This window comes from Nelusetta ayraudi, unplaced genomic scaffold (assembly GCF_046127955.1).
Source record: "Nelusetta ayraudi isolate G7.1 ecotype Tasmania unplaced genomic scaffold, CSIRO-AGI_Nayr_v1 ptg000056l, whole genome shotgun sequence".
NCBI classification, from domain to species: Eukaryota; Metazoa; Chordata; class Actinopteri; order Tetraodontiformes; family Monacanthidae; genus Nelusetta; species Nelusetta ayraudi.
This window is the reverse complement of record NW_027466106.1, coordinates 1,734,168-1,750,678: the sequence shown is the minus strand read 5'-3', so window position 1 is coordinate 1,750,678 and position 16,511 is coordinate 1,734,168. Positions and strand designations below refer to the sequence as shown.

Below are 16,511 nucleotides of genomic sequence, written 5' to 3'. Positions count from 1 at the left end.
GAGATGTTTCTTATGTTTGGTCACTCCCACAGAAACGAACACACGTTTACACTCAACCTGCCCTGCAGACTCCTGGTTGCGTTCTTGCCCCTGACTCAGACGGATCGGCGCTATCCTCCGGGCTTTCGAGTCAATCAAGGCCATTGGAGAGGAAGCCACGGGGCCTGCGAGCACGTAGTCGGCATTATGCAGAGATAGCAGTGTTACAGCCAGACACATGATGCCTCGGAGAGGGAGGAGAGAGAAAGTGAGTGACAAGAACCCCCTTCGTCGACAGCAGTCTGGCTGTCTGCGCTCATTGTCTGGAACCAGCCAACATGGCAGGAGAGAGCAGATTCTCCCGTGTGAATTGCGTTTTAAAAAAAAAAAAAAAAAAAGAAACACTTAGTAGTAGAAGAAGACATGGCCTTGGTGACATCAGTTCAGTCAATGAATAACAGAACTACAAACACAGCTGGATGCTGGGGAACCTTGCAGCTGCTCCACCGTGTAGGGACATTAACAATGGTTGCACACGAAAGCATTTCTATTTGGGTGGGCATATGAGAGTTCCAGAGCGACCCGTCGGCCCTGAGGCTTCTGCACCAGCGACGTGTTGACACAACGTGTGTATTCTGCGGCTCGTGTCCTTCGCCCGCTCTCTCCGCGGATCCCAGCAGGCTCTGTTTAAATGCCACGGGGATGTCATTCACCTTCTCGGGCTAAATATGGACTGCGCTCCCATGCAAGGCTCTGGGTTTGGCTGCTCTTATTACAATGTCATCGCTAGGTTTCAGTCCGGTGACAAAGGGCCCCTTTCACTGCCGTTGCATGTCTCCTGAGTTCGATTAGCTTCGGAATTCCGCCGTTCCGGATGGGAGGCTCCATTGAGCCCTCAAGGCGGACGTGAAGCCACCGATGGTATGCTTCTCCCTTCTCTCACTTTATAAGCACCCAGGGCACCGCACCAATGACAGAGTCAAGGTGCTCCTCTCACTACGCTGAGACTTAATTTCCGGGAAAAATGAAACTATTCCCATGGAGAATGTCCTTGGAATATTTTAATTTCCTTTTGAAATACCTCAGATTGAAATTAGATTGTAGACACAGAATCAAGTTAATCTGTAGGAGTATAAATGAAACAATGCAAATCATTTGTCAGTGCATTTGAAAACTATTTATTGGAGCAAATCATCTTTTCTTCATCAAAAACCTTTCCCAGTGTGAAGGGTACGCATGGCCTTGGCTCTATTGTTGTTGTATGTGCACGCTAAAACTTTGCATAATAAGTCAATACAATTGATCTCGGGCAAAACGATTTGCTGTGACATGAATTGTGGCACAAGTAGTTAGACACGATTGCGTTGTGTCGCATTCAAAATGCAATGATACACGCAAAGCTGCAATCCTCCCCTTGACGAAGATTGTGCATGAGATACAATTTGATATGACATGGAAAACTGATGCCTCACTAAGATTAATGAATACAGAGACATGGAAATCATTTGCATTAAAGATTAGCTACATTAAATACAAAGCCATATTTGATATATAATACAGAGGGGAAGTGTTGAGCCAGATAATCAGTGAATTAATCCTTTGTCATCTCTGCAAGATCTGGTCCAGAAGTCTCTGCAAGGACACAAAAACACACAAAAATTCTGAGTATCCGATTGCAACACTGTGACCAGCTCCATGGTGTCACTCCCTGGGCCTCTTTAGAACATCTGTGACTGCTCCCGCTGATTAATTAGCCCTCCTGCCCATCAGCCTCACACCTAAAGTGTCAAATTCAGGTAGGGGGCGGACAAATCGGACTTGTCGCCAACTAGACGACCCACTGTGCAATCACCTCTCGTCAAAAGAAAAACTAGTTGGCATGTAATTCTAGCCTTATTCAAAACTAACCACTTTAATCAGACCCCACTGTGTCTGCATCTATTTCCCTGTGTGTGTATGTGTGTGTTGGAGACTTGTAAAACAATAAGGCCTGTAAAGCACACGAGTCTCTGGGAGAAACATTCCTGCCAGTTTCGCTGTGGCCGAGGCTACTAATGGCTCATTTAAGAGGTGGCAAAGTCACGCGGGCATGTCGACTGTTGTCTGTTTTCCGGAGAAGTACGCCGTCCTCCCGAGGGACACACAGGGTCCCTGTGGATGTGGACGAGGAAAACAACGTACTTCCAAACGTTACCTAAGCAATGAAACTTTGTCCCGAGGAAGATTTCTGAGATTTTCTATTTTGAGACTTGAATATAAAAATGAGTCTCCACACATTTTTTTTTTTGCTGACTACATGTGAAGTTTAATTGGTCTGTCTGACACGTCTGGCCCACATGAATCATCTGTTTGCCTGGTGAAACTGTCTGCTGTAGAACCCGCCTTTGAAATGATCTCATATGCATGGTGTCAGCAGTGTTCCGCCGTTGACTTATGACTGTGAGCTGGGCGATGTATTATGCCATGAGCTACTTACATTCCACACACGACAGTAGCCTTCTTTTAATGCGTTTATGTACAATGTGAATAGCTATATACTTCAATATATGTGCGCTATAAAACAAATGACTTCATATACACGGTGCAAAACACGGTGTGAAACAGCTCACCATGATTGATGGTTCCGACCAGGTTTTTAGCAGTCAAATTGCGACCTCTGCTGGTCAACTATTGATACCACGTATGATTTTTTTTTTTTTTTTTTTTTTAACGCTTGAGAGCATACGGAACTCTTTTTATTCAGTGAAAGTATTCATGAGGGCTACGTGGCACTCGTGCTTAAGGTGTAATAAAATCACTGAGGAAATGTTGGAAAACAGGACAGTCGAGCCGTTTTGTGAAAATGATATGCAGTGAAGCTTTTCAAAATAGAAAATTATTTTTCATGATGCCTCTCACATTTATGTCCATCTTTGAATGCTTCCGGGCGCATCATCTGCACATTTTGCCACCTCATATTTCTGGTTTAGTGGGTAAATAAATCCGGTGCCAGCATGGTGACGCTATGACACAGGACTTCTAGTAATTCTTTAAGCAGGATACAAAGCAGAGACAGATTCTAAATCTACCTTTTTAAAGACCTCCACCCGCAGTCTGTTGGTCTGCGATATGGCCCTCTTTTTTTCCGCCTCCTTCTTCTTCCTCACCTCTGGCAGCTTGCTGTAAATCCTGGGGGGGGTGACACGGACAGAAAGGGGGGATGTGGGGAGAGGAGGAGAGGGTTGCATGAATATCTGAAGCCGTGGCTGAGCCATGCCAACGCACTGGCATATGAAAGGCAGAGTTGTTTTGTTGTTGTTGTTGTTGTTGTTTGTTTTTTTTTATCTGACGAGACCTCAGCCAGCAAGAACCTGGATCAGCCGATAAACAGGCCCCACACAGGCTCCTTTTTTCAGTCCAGCAACTCCAGCCAATTCGCTAAGAGATCCTCTAAGTCTGATAGCGTTGCCTTTGCGAGGGTGGGAGGGAGGAGGAAAAAAAAAAAAAAAGTACAATGGGCAAGCGTCATCTGATCAGGTGTGTCTTCCCAGATAAAGCAAAGGGAAAAAGTAAGAGATAAGGTTCACTGAGGGATGATCAGATCTGCTGTCAGGGGCATTTGTATAGCAACCAACCTCTAAATCCCCCCCCACCCACACCCAACAGTAGTGCGGTGGGGACGTGCAAATGACAATTGTGTGTTTACCAACAGACCTAGCAGTTGGTGGCAGGTGTGACAAGGTGGCGTGATGGATTATGGATGTGGACGGCAGAAACAATGGGGGGAGGACAGACAGAGACATGAGGCGGACTCACCGTCTGGACCTCAGCTGCATCTCTCTGCCTGATATAGACCTCTCCCTTGGCTTGAAAAGGTTATCTAGGACACACACGCGCACACAGGCGCACGCACGCACACATACACACAGGAATAACAAATGAGAATAAAGATGCAAATTAATCTTGAATATGTTAATGAACGCTGAAGGTTGAGTCTGAACTCTCCCTCCTGCATAGCTGCACATTGGGATGCACACACAGACACACAGACACACAGACAGACAGACAGACAGACAGACAGACAGACAGACAGACACACACACACACACACACTCTGACATAAGTAGAAGAAATAAACATTGCAATTAGTCGCCAACATTCCAGACATTTTGGATTCCATAGCTGGAAACTCTGGTGTTTCCACAGCCGTCGTTTAACATTTCGAGCACGCTGATTTACTCTCACAGGAAGTCTGTCCCTGATATTTCTGCAGTGACAAGGCAAAATGTCAGCTGTGGATCCAGTCAGAGGACGTGACCCGTTCCAAAAATGAAAGAAAAAATGTATTAAAAAAAAACTCAACACAATGCCGCTGCTCAGATTTACCGCAGAGCATCGAGACTCTTTGTTCCAGGTCCCTTTTTCTGTGACTCCTTCAAATAAAGTTGGTTCAAGGCTTTTAACCACCTGGAGGCCTTTGGCTTTGTAGGTTTAATGTTTCAGGGGAGGACTGAGCAGCAGGTGTTTGCTACGTGGTTTTCTGCCGAGAGTATTTGTTTAAAAAACCATCTGCTGCGACACGAGCCAGGATGAAATAAAGACATCATGTCGGTGTAATCAAAAGGATTGAAAGATTTGGGGGCGGAGCACAAACTCCGCGCCTCACTTGAAAGCAAATTTTTCCTGAAATGCGGAGAGAGAATTAAACTGCTGAGGGAAACGTTCAATGCGATGCACGTTAACTTTGCTTCCTTTTAAAAACAGAAGTCTTTTTTTCCTCTTCTGTAATCACAATGGCCTTCTGGATTCTGCAGAATTCCATCTTGGAATGACAAGCTGTGATAGTAAACCCTTTAAAGTTGAAAAACGCTGGTCCTTTGTATCTTGATCGTGCGTCTAGTGTGCTCTAAAACAGACTGCGCTGCAAATGAGCCCTTTGTGATGTCACAGAGACCACAGTTTCCTCACCAATACCAAAACTCTTGCACTCTCGCTCACTACTACTTCATCTTTGTCTCATGTCAAACCTGTGAAAGGTCAAAGGGCAAAGCACTGGTTTTACTGCGTTAGATGAACGTTGTTTCCAGAGAATCTAAAGAATTCCACAGGGATTCAGGGTGAAAAATTAACATCTGAAAATAAATATAATACAGGACCTTTAATTTTTTTTTTTAATTCTATTACGTAACCTTTGAAAATTACATTGCCGATAATTTAATTAACTTCACCGCAAATGCTTTCCTGCCTTAAGAAAAAAAAAAAAAAAAAAACTGAAAAAACTGCAACTATTTGAGCGAAAAATACTTTAACTGATGTGCAATACTAGGGAACGGCCACCAGAGAGCAAAGTTGGATAATTGCCATCACCTTGTAGGACAAGAATATCTATAGACGCAGGTATATATTTCCCTGGCAGAGCTGCTGTTGTTGTTCTTCCCAACATATTTCACGCCAGTGGAAGGGTTTGAGGGACGAGTCGGATCGTCCAGAAAGCGTAGTGACAACAGATGCTACAAGCCCCATAAAGATAAGGTTTCCGCTGGTGGGCCGGCTCCTGGGAGGCTGTCTCAAAACGCTCGGCAGTAAATTGCTCACCGCTGTCACTGGTGGGAACGCCACAGCGCCACAACTCACGACACCTGCATCTGTTAACGAGCCGCCGTGATCATCGGCTGTCGGACGGAGGAACGTTTTGGATTAATTATCCGCCATCTCGGGATAAGTTTTATGTCTCCTTTGAAACACCTCCGGCATGGAAACTCACCACTCAGCGGGTCTGGGGTGGTGCAGTTCCTCTGCTCTTTGTGTCTTTCCTCCTTGCGAGCCCTCAGCGGGTCCGGGTTCCTGGAATCCCTCTGTGCTCTCCTTTTCATGGCCCTCTGCTCCAGCCTCCGCATGCGACCCTGGGATCGGCTGATGAAATCCGGCCTGAAGAGCTCCAAGGCCTCCTGATGTGGCGGTTGTAAAGCAGAGGAGTGAAGTGAGCAGCTTGTCGGGGACTGAACAAATACGGCACCGCTAATAGCTGCTTACGCAGAGGCGAGAGGCGGGGGATGTATGTACACTGTGTTAAAATGTAGTGTTGAAGCATCCTTAATCCGTTCATTAACCTTGGAGAAATCCTCCGCGCAGCCTTGTACCATCTGGGAGGAGGTGGGGGAGAGACAGTAACATTATGCCAAGTTCACTCAGAGCTCTGGCAAAAAGTTTTTGAATATTTTCCTCATTCAAATGCATGGATGCAGGGAAATTTTACATTTAGAGTCAGTGTCCCGGAATTTAAAGCTCAGCTGAAGCTCAGAACTTGGGTGAGATCTTCTGATAACCTAAAAGAACAAAAAAAAAAAAAAAAAAAAAAAAAAGCAGCAACAACAATCATAGCTGTTGCATTTTTCATATTACTGTATTACAATCAATAATGACACAATACATTTAGAAACTGGAGACGGCTTTTTCAATTAGGCATCAAAATACCTGAAATTCTATTTATCATAAATCCAGTCGTGTGTAATTCCCCCTGTGCAACTGGATCCTCCTGACATTCTATCCCGTTCTCATCAATATTCCCGGCGCGGAGACCTGGAAGTGCGTCTTAACCCCACCCCTTTCACATCTGAAGGGGCGGAAACATGTTAGACCAATGTTTTTTAATCCGGCAGCGGAACGATTGGGAGACGGTGCTGCTCTCTTTCCCACGCGTCGATCCCTTATTCCGCGGTAGGGGCGCAAGATTTTTTTTCTTTTTGGCGTTATGAGGCTGATGCATGCTTTATCTTATTTTTTTTATGGCCCTCTAAATCACCTTCAAACATAAAGAACAGTGGTTCCTACTTTTAGACTGAGAGTGTTGGAGGCATCAGGCTCCAGGCGGGAGCCGATCAGGAATTTCTGAGGTTCTCCGCTGCGGTCGCGCTCCTTTCGTTCCTCCGTCTTGCCGCTCCTTGCGCGCTCCCCCCATCCTCCAGAGTCTACATCAAAGAGACAAAGAGAGGGACTGTGTTTGACTTGTAAATGGATGAAAATGAACATGATGCCTCTAGGAAAAAGAAAAAGAAAACAAAAAAAATAACAACTAATAACTTGAGGTTTTACGTGTTTGGCATTTTTGTTACGTAACACGTTGCCGTACCAGTGGCGTCCCGGTGCACCTGCTGACTGCAGTCTTTCCCCAATGAGTAATAGCACAATTCTGTTTTATCATATTTTTTTTCCTCTCTCCCCTCACAGCACACAGAGGGAAGACACCCTGGGGGAGTATAAGTGTGGCCGATGAATAATGTAAAAGCCGCCGCGCATCCATTCTGCATGTGTTGTGACCTGTGCTGTGTGCGTCCCTGCCAGCACCATGTGGACAGAGCTTCATCACATGCAATAGGGGTGAGAGGGGGAAAAAAAAAAAATAACAACTTAATGTCACCCGTCACGCCAGGGCCGTGAGATGACTTTTCACGCCCTCTGGAATAAATTGCGTGTCCGAGGAAAAACAACAACCGGGTTCAATCATAAACACGAACCGAAAGGGGCGAGCGTGAAGTTGCGAAGAGTAAGAGAGAGGGCCCGCCAGGTACTACTGGGGAAAATTGCTTTCGGGCGGCGATGACATCACGCAGCATCCTTTTAGAGTGACACGCACCGGCGGTCGGTCACTGCGTCTCAGGCAAGATTCATTTGACCGCACAGAAGAGGAGAGCAACGCGAGCTGCTCCTCGCACCGCGGCCTCACATTTTTTGTTTCCCCCGCCTGCCGCGCCAGTGGAAATGATAAAGTACACAATTAACCTCACAAGGCAGCTGGGCCTCTGCGATATCCACCGCGAAATCCCGCACGTTAGAGCTGGACAATTATTCGGGGATGGGGGAGAAGGAAAAAAAAAAAATTATCATTTTGTTTCTTTTAAATGATATTGGAGTTCCAGTAATTAACCGATTTGGCAATGGACGTTTGTTGAATTTAATAAAACTCAATGACACCCAACTTAAAAAGTGAAGAACAGTGGTATGTCTGGATGGAGAAAAAAAATCTGAAATGTTAATTGAATTAGTGTTTGGGGCAGCATTAAAAAAAAATAATAATAATTTAAATAAACATAAAATTTGCTGTGTGGTAGAAGCTGAGAAATCTGAGAAATGCCCTGAACAAAGACAGATGAGCAGCTTAGTCCTTTCCTCCTCCTCTGCTTGAACCAGAAGTCGTTTGTAAGAGCTACACCGACGTCCGCGGCATCGTTCAGCTTCACCTTGATGATCACGTTTTCGGTGATCTAACGGCCGAAATCCTAACTGACATCGAGTGGCCATCAATTCTCCAGAGCCGTGCTACACTTACATCCATCTTGCAAAGCTCCCAGCTGAGGCAGCTGACCGTGGGGAGCTAACAGGTGTCCTGTCGCACCAGTTGGCACCAAATCACCCTCCAGGTGTGTTTTAGTTTAAGCCCCCTCCTCTCCCCTCCTTTCTAAATGTTTACGATGGGCTTTTTTTTTCTTTTTCTTTTTTTTAACAGATGGACACTTGAAATCGATCCAGCAATTTTGGCTTCCATCTGGTGTGTCCACCCATTAAACAATTGTGTTTTTTTTGTTGTGCATTTTTTTTTACAAATATATATTTCTTTAAAGCTTTTCAAGGCCGTGCAAAACCTTCTTGCATCAGGACCGGCGGAATGCATCACTTTGTTAGTCGTCACTGCCAAGAGATGTGCCACCGAAATACTAATAACTTTGTGACAGATATCAAGGGAGGATAAATCAGTTTGTTTTTGTTTGTTGCTGCGGTGCGGCTGTACGTTGGCAGCTTGGGATCTATTTTTAAAAGTGAGAATGCTGTACCAGGCGAGGAGGGGGTTGCAAACATCGTCGGTGGGCGGAACCCTATGCGAGGGATGAGGCATAAATCAAGAGGCTGCCGACACGGTGAAACGCTTTAAACTTTTTACCCCTTCCAGCTCGCCGCTGTAAACTGCCTGCTAATGTGAGTCATGAGCGTGTCGCGCATAAGAAAATCAGATTGGTCCGAGAGGTATTTGCATTCGAAATGAGCGGGTGGACGGAGCGGCTACCTGTTCCATCGGACTCGCTCCTGGAGGGGGTGGTGTGGAGGAGGGCGGCGTCCTCCTGCTGCTCCTCGCAGTGCCAAGGACTCGGCCTTGGAAGCGAGAACGACCCCAGAGGGCATCGGCGCCGCTCCTCTGAATCACCAGATCTGCCGTCAACCCTGCGAACCGGCGTCGAGGGTTCGACCTCGAGGCCCTGGAGGCCGCGGAGCGGCGCCCGCCCACTCCTGCTCCTGCTCCTGCTGCACTCGTCTTTCTTCTCCTCCGCCGAGGCCGTGGCGGGTACCCGGCTGCGGGGCGCGGCGCCCACCCGGACCGATAAAGTGGAGCGGTAAGAGGTGCGATTTTCCACTCCTCCTCCTCCTCCTCCACCGCCGCCGAGTCCCTCCAGGGAAATTAAAAGCGACTTGTCCAGGAAGAAGACGGAGCTGCTGATCCTCAGAGGCACCTGAAGGTGGACGGAGGAGCGACAGGGAGGCTCCGCCGTCTCCTCCCTCTCTCTGTCGCCCCAAAGTTGCGCCTTTGCCCGGCCGTGATCCGGCACCGCCTGTCCGTCAGCCGGCCAGCTCGCCCGTCCGACCTCGTCAGGGATCACGGCAAGGTTTTTTTGTCCTCTCAACATGTTTGGGATGCGGCCCTTCCTCTTGTTGACGGATCCTACAGGGTCCTGACGTGACAGCGAGACTCCCCCGGCGGCGGCGGCTGAGGCCCCCGGATTCTCCCCCACTTCATCGGGGGGGAGGGAGAGGGTGAGGGACGCTCGCAATCACCAGGAGGTTTAAGAGAGTGGACTCTGAGATGGGCTATCTGCAGTCTGAGCACCGATAGAGTGTCTCCTCACTGCTGCAAGGTACACGCTGTCTTCCTGCTGCTGCTGCGGCTGCTGCTGCTGCTGCCCCTTGCCACACACCCCATGACAGGACATTCCAGCGCGGTGAAGCATTAATGATTTGAGGTCTGTGGAAAGGACAGAGAGAAGAGGTGAGACAGACGAAGGAGGAAGTCGAAAAGACTTGGGGACTCGAGACGAAGCCGAGCAAGACTGCAAATGCAAAGATATTAACTGCGCCGATGCAGCCGGGGAGACTTAATATTTCCTCTCATGCTCGACTTGACTTTTTTTCTTTTCTTTTCTTTTTTTTGTTGTTGCCATGACAGTGCATTAACTGATTGGAACCTGGGAACACAAGGCGCTAAATATTCAGGAGGGAATCTTCCGGCTAGTCATCAGAGAACAATAGCAAACAAACAAACAACGACGACAACAACAACAAAAAAAAACAGTTTTTTTTATCTTTATTCCTAAGATTTAATTTTGTCAGATATTATTCTTGCTCTGTGGACAAAAAAATCAACATACTTCAGAAACAGAGCTGTGCTGACAAAGGAGTTGCTGTAAAATGTTCAAGTGCTTTTTTTTTGGTTCATGCTGAATCATACTGGGAGCCAATCAGCTCATCGAGGCAAACACGGACACAATGACAACACAAACACAGGTTTTGAATTTTTAAATACTCCGCCTCCCCCTCGTCCTCCCCCCAGTAATCAGATTTTAAGCCTGTTCCACTAATTGGTGTCTCACTCAGGGTCTTCAACTAACAAATAGCCCCAGTGCCTGATATTAATCACGGTGCTCAGCAGTAAATCCAGTTAGTATCTGGAGCGCTAACAATGCTAAACTACTCTGTAAGTCAACAGATAAAAGCACCTACAAGTCCTGGCTGATCTGATTAGCTCACTGATTCCTCTGCAGGAGCCGCAGAACAGCACACCACTTATTAAATGTGTCATAGTGGAGGCTGAGGAGCAAACGTGTTTACCGAACAAGGGCGAGGCTGGAGCTTCAAAGGCCCGCTCCTTGGTCTCGAAACGCCATTTTCACACTTTCACACGCGGAATGGTGAAAGCGCAGTCATCAGTGCACTGGAGAGCCTTTGTGCTAATGCTTCTATATCACATTATTCACTTGACTTTATCGCTCTCGCTTTTCTTCCGTGCTCAGAGCCATTGCCACTTATCAGCGGACGGACTTATCCTTCACTCAGCTCGGCTGACGATGAGTCTCCTATAACGCGGTTATCTCTCCTGCTTGCCTGGCACATTTTAGATAATTTCCCAGCGCCAAACAATAGCTTAAGTGTTTAGGCCCTATTGTTTCTGCAAGCTCAGGGACTCGTCTTATTCCTGCAGTTTTTGTTTTTTTCGGTAAATTACGACGCACGAGTGCCCCACTCGCAGTGCAGCTGCTTCTAATGTGCATATTACAGACGGTAAAAGCAATAAAATGACAACTGGGGGTGCAATTTAAGTTTGAATAAGCCGTGTCAAGTGGGCGGAGCACGTCCTGTGTCACAATGTCACAATAAGCCCCTGCGAAATTAAAGTCGTGTCTGCCCCCTGTTAGGATGTTTGCATCAGCGATGGCGCATATACAATAATTCAAGCAAAGTAATTATGCCTTTGCCGCCTACTTGCAGGTGAGTCACTTGGGACGCGAATGCAGGCCAGGAAACAACAGTGCGGAAATAGAACTTTGCACGACTGCGGTTTTTAACCTCTTTTTCTTTTGATTTGTTTTTCACTCAGCCTGTGCGAGTGTAATTGGAGGCACAACAGCGTGCCTATAATGTTGTGCCACTCCGTGTGCGCGTGTGTTTGCGAGAGCGAGAAATGACTGCGAGTGTGAACCCTGTAAAAAATATATAGCTTAACGTGGGGAATTAAACCAAATTTATACAGTGAATTACAGTGAAGCAGTGGAGTACGGGGAGGCAACAATGAGCCGCGGCTGAATATTTTTCATCATCAAACAGCATACAATACCGCGCACCGCCGTGCGTGGAGTGGATGAAAATGCAAATGAATGGCATTGTGTATACTGCAGTGGAAACTATGCATGCATTATGTGGCGTGTATAGGGGTTTGTCCAGGGTGCGCACCTCCGAGCGAGCGGAGGGGGAGGGGGGAGTTTGCTTCAATTTAGGGACTGAGCGTGGTAACAATGCGGCGTGAGGCTCAGCCGGCGGACTCGGCCGGTGTTAGCTCGCGGCCTCGTCTCGCCGCAAAGCAGGTGAACCGCGCCGGGCCTGTTCAAACCGTCACCGCCGTAACGAGACGGGGAATAAAGACGGGTGTTTGTGGAAGGAGCCGCACAGAGGAGCTCCGTCTTCAAAGCTTCAAAGCTCCTCTGGCGACCCTGTGGTGTCCTAAAGTCTTAATTGCCACAATTGCTATATTCGCCGGGTGCGCGTGTGTGTTTATGGCGAACATCGGGACCGAACATCTGTCGTGCGTTTCACCGAGACGAGCCCACAAACAGCACGAAAACGGCCTAATCATCTTCTGAATGGCAGAAGCAGCTTGCGTGCAAGTTTGCAGTTTCTGATCCGGTTCCAAAATATTCCTCCGTAGGTGTTTTTCTTCCACACGACACAGCGACTCAACCTGCTGAAGGAACTTTGGACATTTTATACCAACAAGGACATTTTAACCCTGGTTTATCGCTCACTCATTGAATCTATTCTCACATCCAACATTTCTTCCTGGTTTAACTTGCTCACAACCAAACACTAGACCAGACTCTGCTGCATGGCGAACCAGGCCAGCAAAATATGCGGCTCGCCACACCCTCCCCTGTGTGAACTGTACAGCTGTGATCAGGGGGGCCACTCTGATCACAGAGGACCCCTCACATTCCCTCCAGCACTTTCCAGTTGCTACTGTTGGGCGGCAGGTACAAAGTCCCACCGGCCCAGAAAAGCACCCACGAAAAATCTTTAATTCCATCTATCTATCTATCTATCTATCTATCTATCTATCTATCTGTCTATCTGTCTGTCTATCTATCTATCTATCTATCTATCAATCTATCTATCTATCTATCTATCTGTCTATCTGTCTATCTATCTATCTATCTATCTATCTATCTATTTATCTATCTATCAATCTATCTATCTATCTATCTATCAATCTATCTATCTATCTATCTATCTGTCTATCTGTCTGTCTATCTATCTATCTATCTATCTATTTATCTATCTATCAATCTATCTATCTATCTATCTATCTATCTGTCTATCTATCTATCTATCTATCTATCTATCTATCTATTTATCTATCTATCTATCTATCTGTCTATCTGTCTATCTATCTCCAGTGAAGCCTCAACTAAAATTCTACACTCCTCTCAAAAAACTTAATTTCCAGGCCCCCTCAAGTTGCAGACTATTAAAAACGACAGTGTTTGGATCCACTGAAGACTGATGGCATTCTGCTCAATGTGCATGCTGCCTGTGAGGTGCCCTTTGTGACATCACAGGGGGCTGAGTGTTCCAGCACACGCTACCTGGAAAGTGGAGCAACTAAACGAAGTGAAAAGATGGACTTTTCTCATTTCTGGGTAGTTCGCCGGCAGGCTGGAGTTGCATTTTGAATATATTGGAAGGGTATTTTGCACATTGTTGGATCTTTTTGGCACAAAAAGTTCCCACTGAGCCCCAGCAGGACAATGGAGCTGGGAGATATGAAAAGATTCATAGGAGCAGGTTCTGGATATTAAGAGATTAATAGAATGGAATGCAGAGCTCGTTAAGAGTAAACTGTTTGCACCAACCAGTATGACACCTAACCAAGAAAACATGTGGCAGAGGGTGACAGCAGGAGGAGAAAGGTTGATATGAACCTATGCATTATTTTTTCTTTCCTAAACCTGGCAGAGGATAAAGATGGTGGCAGAGGAGCCACAGCTGGTGGGAGGAACAGACAGGCTGCACAACGCTCTGTAGTGGTGTGCGAGCAGATAAAGCCATCGGAAATGAAGCTCGCTGAGGGAACTCCCGGGCAAAATGTCGCTGTTCAGACGTGTTCTGAGCTTCGGGTAGCTGAGGTTATTATTTTATTTTATTTTATTTTGGCCTCAGACCAGCGTTATGATCTCATAGTTCTGACCTTTAACTCGCACCGTCTCACACAGTCTCCGTCTCTGCATACGGTGTCCTTTGAGCATCCAATTAACTGAGGAAACTTTCCTTTCTTATGTGGGAGTCTCACTTTAGATTACTTTCTGCAGACTTGCCAGCAGTTGAAGGGGAGAGAAAAAAAAAAAAAGACAGTTGTCGAACTGAGTCAAGCAGGTTGGAATGTGGTCACATGGGGAATAATCTGTTTAAATACACAGCAGGAAAACAAAGCAGTCAAACTAGCCAACTGTTACTTTAATATTTACCCACAGATGCAACATACTTGGAATGTCCTGCATGTCATATATTTTGTTAGACAAAGTAATTGAAGTATAGAAGTGTTGCACTTTTACAAAAACATGTCAAATGTAACAATGTATAATGATGATAATAAAAAACTTCTCAAGCGTTATTTTAGCAAAACATATCCCATACTCAAAAACTAGGATGTGATGAACTGGTTCGGCATACTTTGGTACCAAAAAAAACGCAATTTGTCCAACGAATAGAAAAATCATTTCAGTATCTGGTGCGGTCAACTTACCCAATGAAAGAGTTTAAAGGTCAAGGCTTCAGTTATCGCTCCTGCTTTTCTCCACTTGCGGGAAGAGAGAAGTGCAACTGATCAGCCAGCTAACGGCCGGGCACTCTGCTTGTGTGTGTGTGTGTGTGTGTGTGTGTGTGTGTGTGTGTGTGTGTTTTCATTTCATTTCACCAACCTTCTTCTTTCCTCCGTCCCTGGTGGAAACTGACTCAGCTGACCAGTGAGCACAAACACAAGTCACCGGCTTTCAAACGAATGACCGTGTGTGCTCACGTTTACTTCCTGATAGTCACAGGGGGGGATTAAAAATAAAGGGGATGAAAAGAAAGCAATGCCCTGCAAACAAAGGCACAGCGTCCTTGGCAGAATGTGAACTTCGGTGGCTGCGGCCAGTGCCGACGTCCCCTGGTTGCTTCACTTCCCAGCACGTGCCATCTGGTTTAGTTACACTGGTTGAAGAAAAACCAGCACTCTGCAGGGATCTCTGCAGCTTCCAGCAGCAGCACCCTCGGCCTTATCCCCTCAACACTTAAGTCCTGCAGGCACGCGGCTAAGCGAGGCTATCTCCCCCTCCTCCCACGCGCCCCAGGAGCCGAGGCTCAGGTAGCAGAACAGGAAACCGTCTCTCAGGTTACGGCAGCTGCATAATAGATCTCCGGGCGCAGCGCGCGTTATGAATGTTGATCGCGGCGTGCAAAAGCCTCTACAGTCGCCTCACTAACATTAACAAGATTAAACAAACACGATAACAATAAAAACAATAATGATGATGATGAGGGCATTTCTGCTTTTGTCTTGCTTACTCCGTGTAGTACGCCCCCCGCTGTCCCCCCCCAAAAAACCCAAAACAAAACAAATTAATCTTCTCACAACAGGGAGACTCAGATGTGAACAAAGAGTAAAAGGAGAAAGTATAAATAAATTACTTGCGCACTGTACGGCAAAGAAAACTGCTGAATATTCAGTTTTAGCCTTTCTCCCTGCAAGAGCGCAGCAGGGTGGCCTTAAAACCCTCAGCGAGGTGCAGTAAGCATGCATCCCCCCATGTGATGAATTAGGCGGTTACTCAAGTAAAACAGTGCTAACACTGAGGTATATTTCACTCTTGTCCCGACTCGAGACCCCCGAGCTGCCGCAGATATGAATTCTGCATGAGGCAACGCGATGATCTATAGCCAGCATCGGGAGACATTAATATTACACATATGCTGCTACACATGTAAGCAATGCTAAATGCAGATCTATTCATTAAATAGTGTCACTGCAACCTTTTTTTTTTATTTCCAATGGACCCCTTTTACAACAGCGCCCTCTGTGGCTGTAACTGGGGGCTCCACATTATCTACCTGCTGCAAAGGCGAAAGATCAGGGAGTGTTTGTCAAGACAGGTATAATTACCTTCATAATAGCTTAAATAGTGTAATTCTCATTAAAAAAAAAAATAAATAAATAAAAGAAATGAAATCATTGCAAAGTTTTACAAAACAAACCAGAGTTTGAGGCAGGTGGCGCAGCAGCGTTCAGGTCAATACCCTTTTTAATCTTGCGAGAAGTTTTGAGAAAGTTGCCGTCGATCTTATTGGCTCCTCCGTGAACCTAATTATAGGGAGGAATCTGCGAAGACTTCGCCCGCTGAATTATTGATAGTTTGTTCCACTTGTTAAAAAGAAATGCTCCCTCGAATTGAAGCGACAATCAAACACCTGCCTTGTACTTTTAATAAAATCCAACTCTACCTTTAATAATTAATTCACCTTTAATGTACTTGTGCCTCGTTTGTGACCGAGGCGCCGCTGCCGCCACCGCTGCCGCCACCCCCCCCACCGCTGCCGCCACCGCTGCCTGACACTCGGATCTCGGCATGATGGCGAAACGAGCAGAATCTGAATGATGTCGGCTGTCACACACGCTCCTATTAGAAGCTGTGATAGGCGATGAGCTCAGTAATTATCATGCCGCCTCTGAGTGAGAATCCCCTCAGGCTCCGCCGGGCTGTTTG

At 46.5% G+C, this 16,511-nt stretch overlaps 1 protein-coding gene across 3 annotated transcripts; it reads right to left on the bottom strand.

Annotated features, from left to right (window-relative positions):
• Positions 1-1,133: 1,133 nt before the first annotated feature.
• On the bottom strand, positions 1,134-14,639 carry LOC142896613 (uncharacterized). 3 transcript variants are annotated; one of them, XM_076038395.1, is made up of 7 exons: positions 14,513-14,639; positions 9,017-9,967; positions 6,790-6,926; positions 5,723-5,906; positions 3,775-3,838; positions 3,048-3,147; positions 1,134-1,611 (listed from the first exon to the last, which is right to left on the bottom strand). In XM_076038395.1, exons 2-7 carry the CDS (start codon positions 9,630-9,632, stop codon positions 1,582-1,584), a joined length of 1,131 nt encoding a protein of 376 aa, XP_075894510.1. In that variant the 5' UTR covers positions 9,633-9,967; positions 14,513-14,639; the 3' UTR covers positions 1,134-1,581. The 3 variants fall into 3 exon arrangements, 2 of the variants coding, with proteins under 2 accessions (XP_075894510.1, XP_075894511.1); XM_076038396.1 differs by having other exon boundaries at positions 3,048-3,138; XR_012928381.1 differs by lacking the exon at positions 3,775-3,838.
• Between the last annotated feature and the right edge of the window lie 1,872 nt (positions 14,640-16,511).

Coding starts and splice junctions, on each gene's coding strand:
- LOC142896613 (XM_076038395.1), bottom strand. CDS start 9,632: ATGTTGAGAGGACAAAAAAACCTTGCCGTGATCCCTGACGAGGTCGGA. Junction 3,839..5,722: donor CACCCCAGACCCGCTGAGTG/GTGAGTTTCCAT, acceptor TGTGTGTCCTAG/ATAACCTTTTCAAGCCAAGG. Junction 1,612..3,047: donor GGGTGGAGGTCTTTAAAAAG/GTAGATTTAGAA, acceptor GTGTCCTTGCAG/AGACTTCTGGACCAGATCTT.